A 536-nucleotide genomic window follows, 5' to 3' on the forward strand; every position below is an offset into this window, starting at 1 on the left:
ACACAAATGCAAGACACATTTGTATTGTACCAAACGCAATATCAGAAGCCGCTTATCTTCAAGCCATGACACAACAATCTTGCTCCACCTTGCCTGAAACAATCATTATGAACGAGGAAGAAGAAGGAAACTCCGAGGACACGATGCAGAAGCTGCAAGGAATCGATTTCTTGGTAATTGATTGGGATCAAAAGGATTTTGCAGCAAACATTTTGAGAAACGCTGCGTTTGGTAGCAGAGGAGCTGTTGTGGTGAGCAGAAGCGGTTACAGGAGAAGCACGTCATGTTTCAGTTGGACAAAAGCGTTTAGTGACCGGAACGTTGTGAGAACGGTGACTCTTCCGGTTTCAGGTGGTCTAGAAATTGCTCATGTGGCTGCAGCGAGAATCTCTGGGAAGAGTGATAACAACAACAAGAGGAAATGGATCAAACATATTGATCAAAGATCAGGAGAAGAACATGTTATTAGAAAGTAAACAAATAAATATAAAACTATATAGACAAAGTGTGTAATGATGATATGTTTGATATTTGTA

At 40.5% G+C, this 536-nt stretch overlaps 1 protein-coding gene across 1 annotated transcript; it reads left to right on the plus strand.

Annotated features, from left to right (window-relative positions):
• Positions 1-5: 5 nt before the first annotated feature.
• Positions 6-528, plus strand: LOC106322229 (the record flags this gene model as incomplete). The annotated part of the gene is made up of 1 exon (XM_013760355.1): positions 6-528. A coding segment is annotated over one exon (471 nt), but the record flags the coding sequence as incomplete, so codon positions are not given.
• Positions 529-536: the final 8 nt, after the last annotated feature.

This window comes from Brassica oleracea, unplaced genomic scaffold, assembly GCF_000695525.1.
Source record: "Brassica oleracea var. oleracea cultivar TO1000 unplaced genomic scaffold, BOL UnpScaffold10873, whole genome shotgun sequence".
Classification (NCBI taxonomy): Eukaryota; Viridiplantae; Streptophyta; class Magnoliopsida; order Brassicales; family Brassicaceae; genus Brassica; species Brassica oleracea.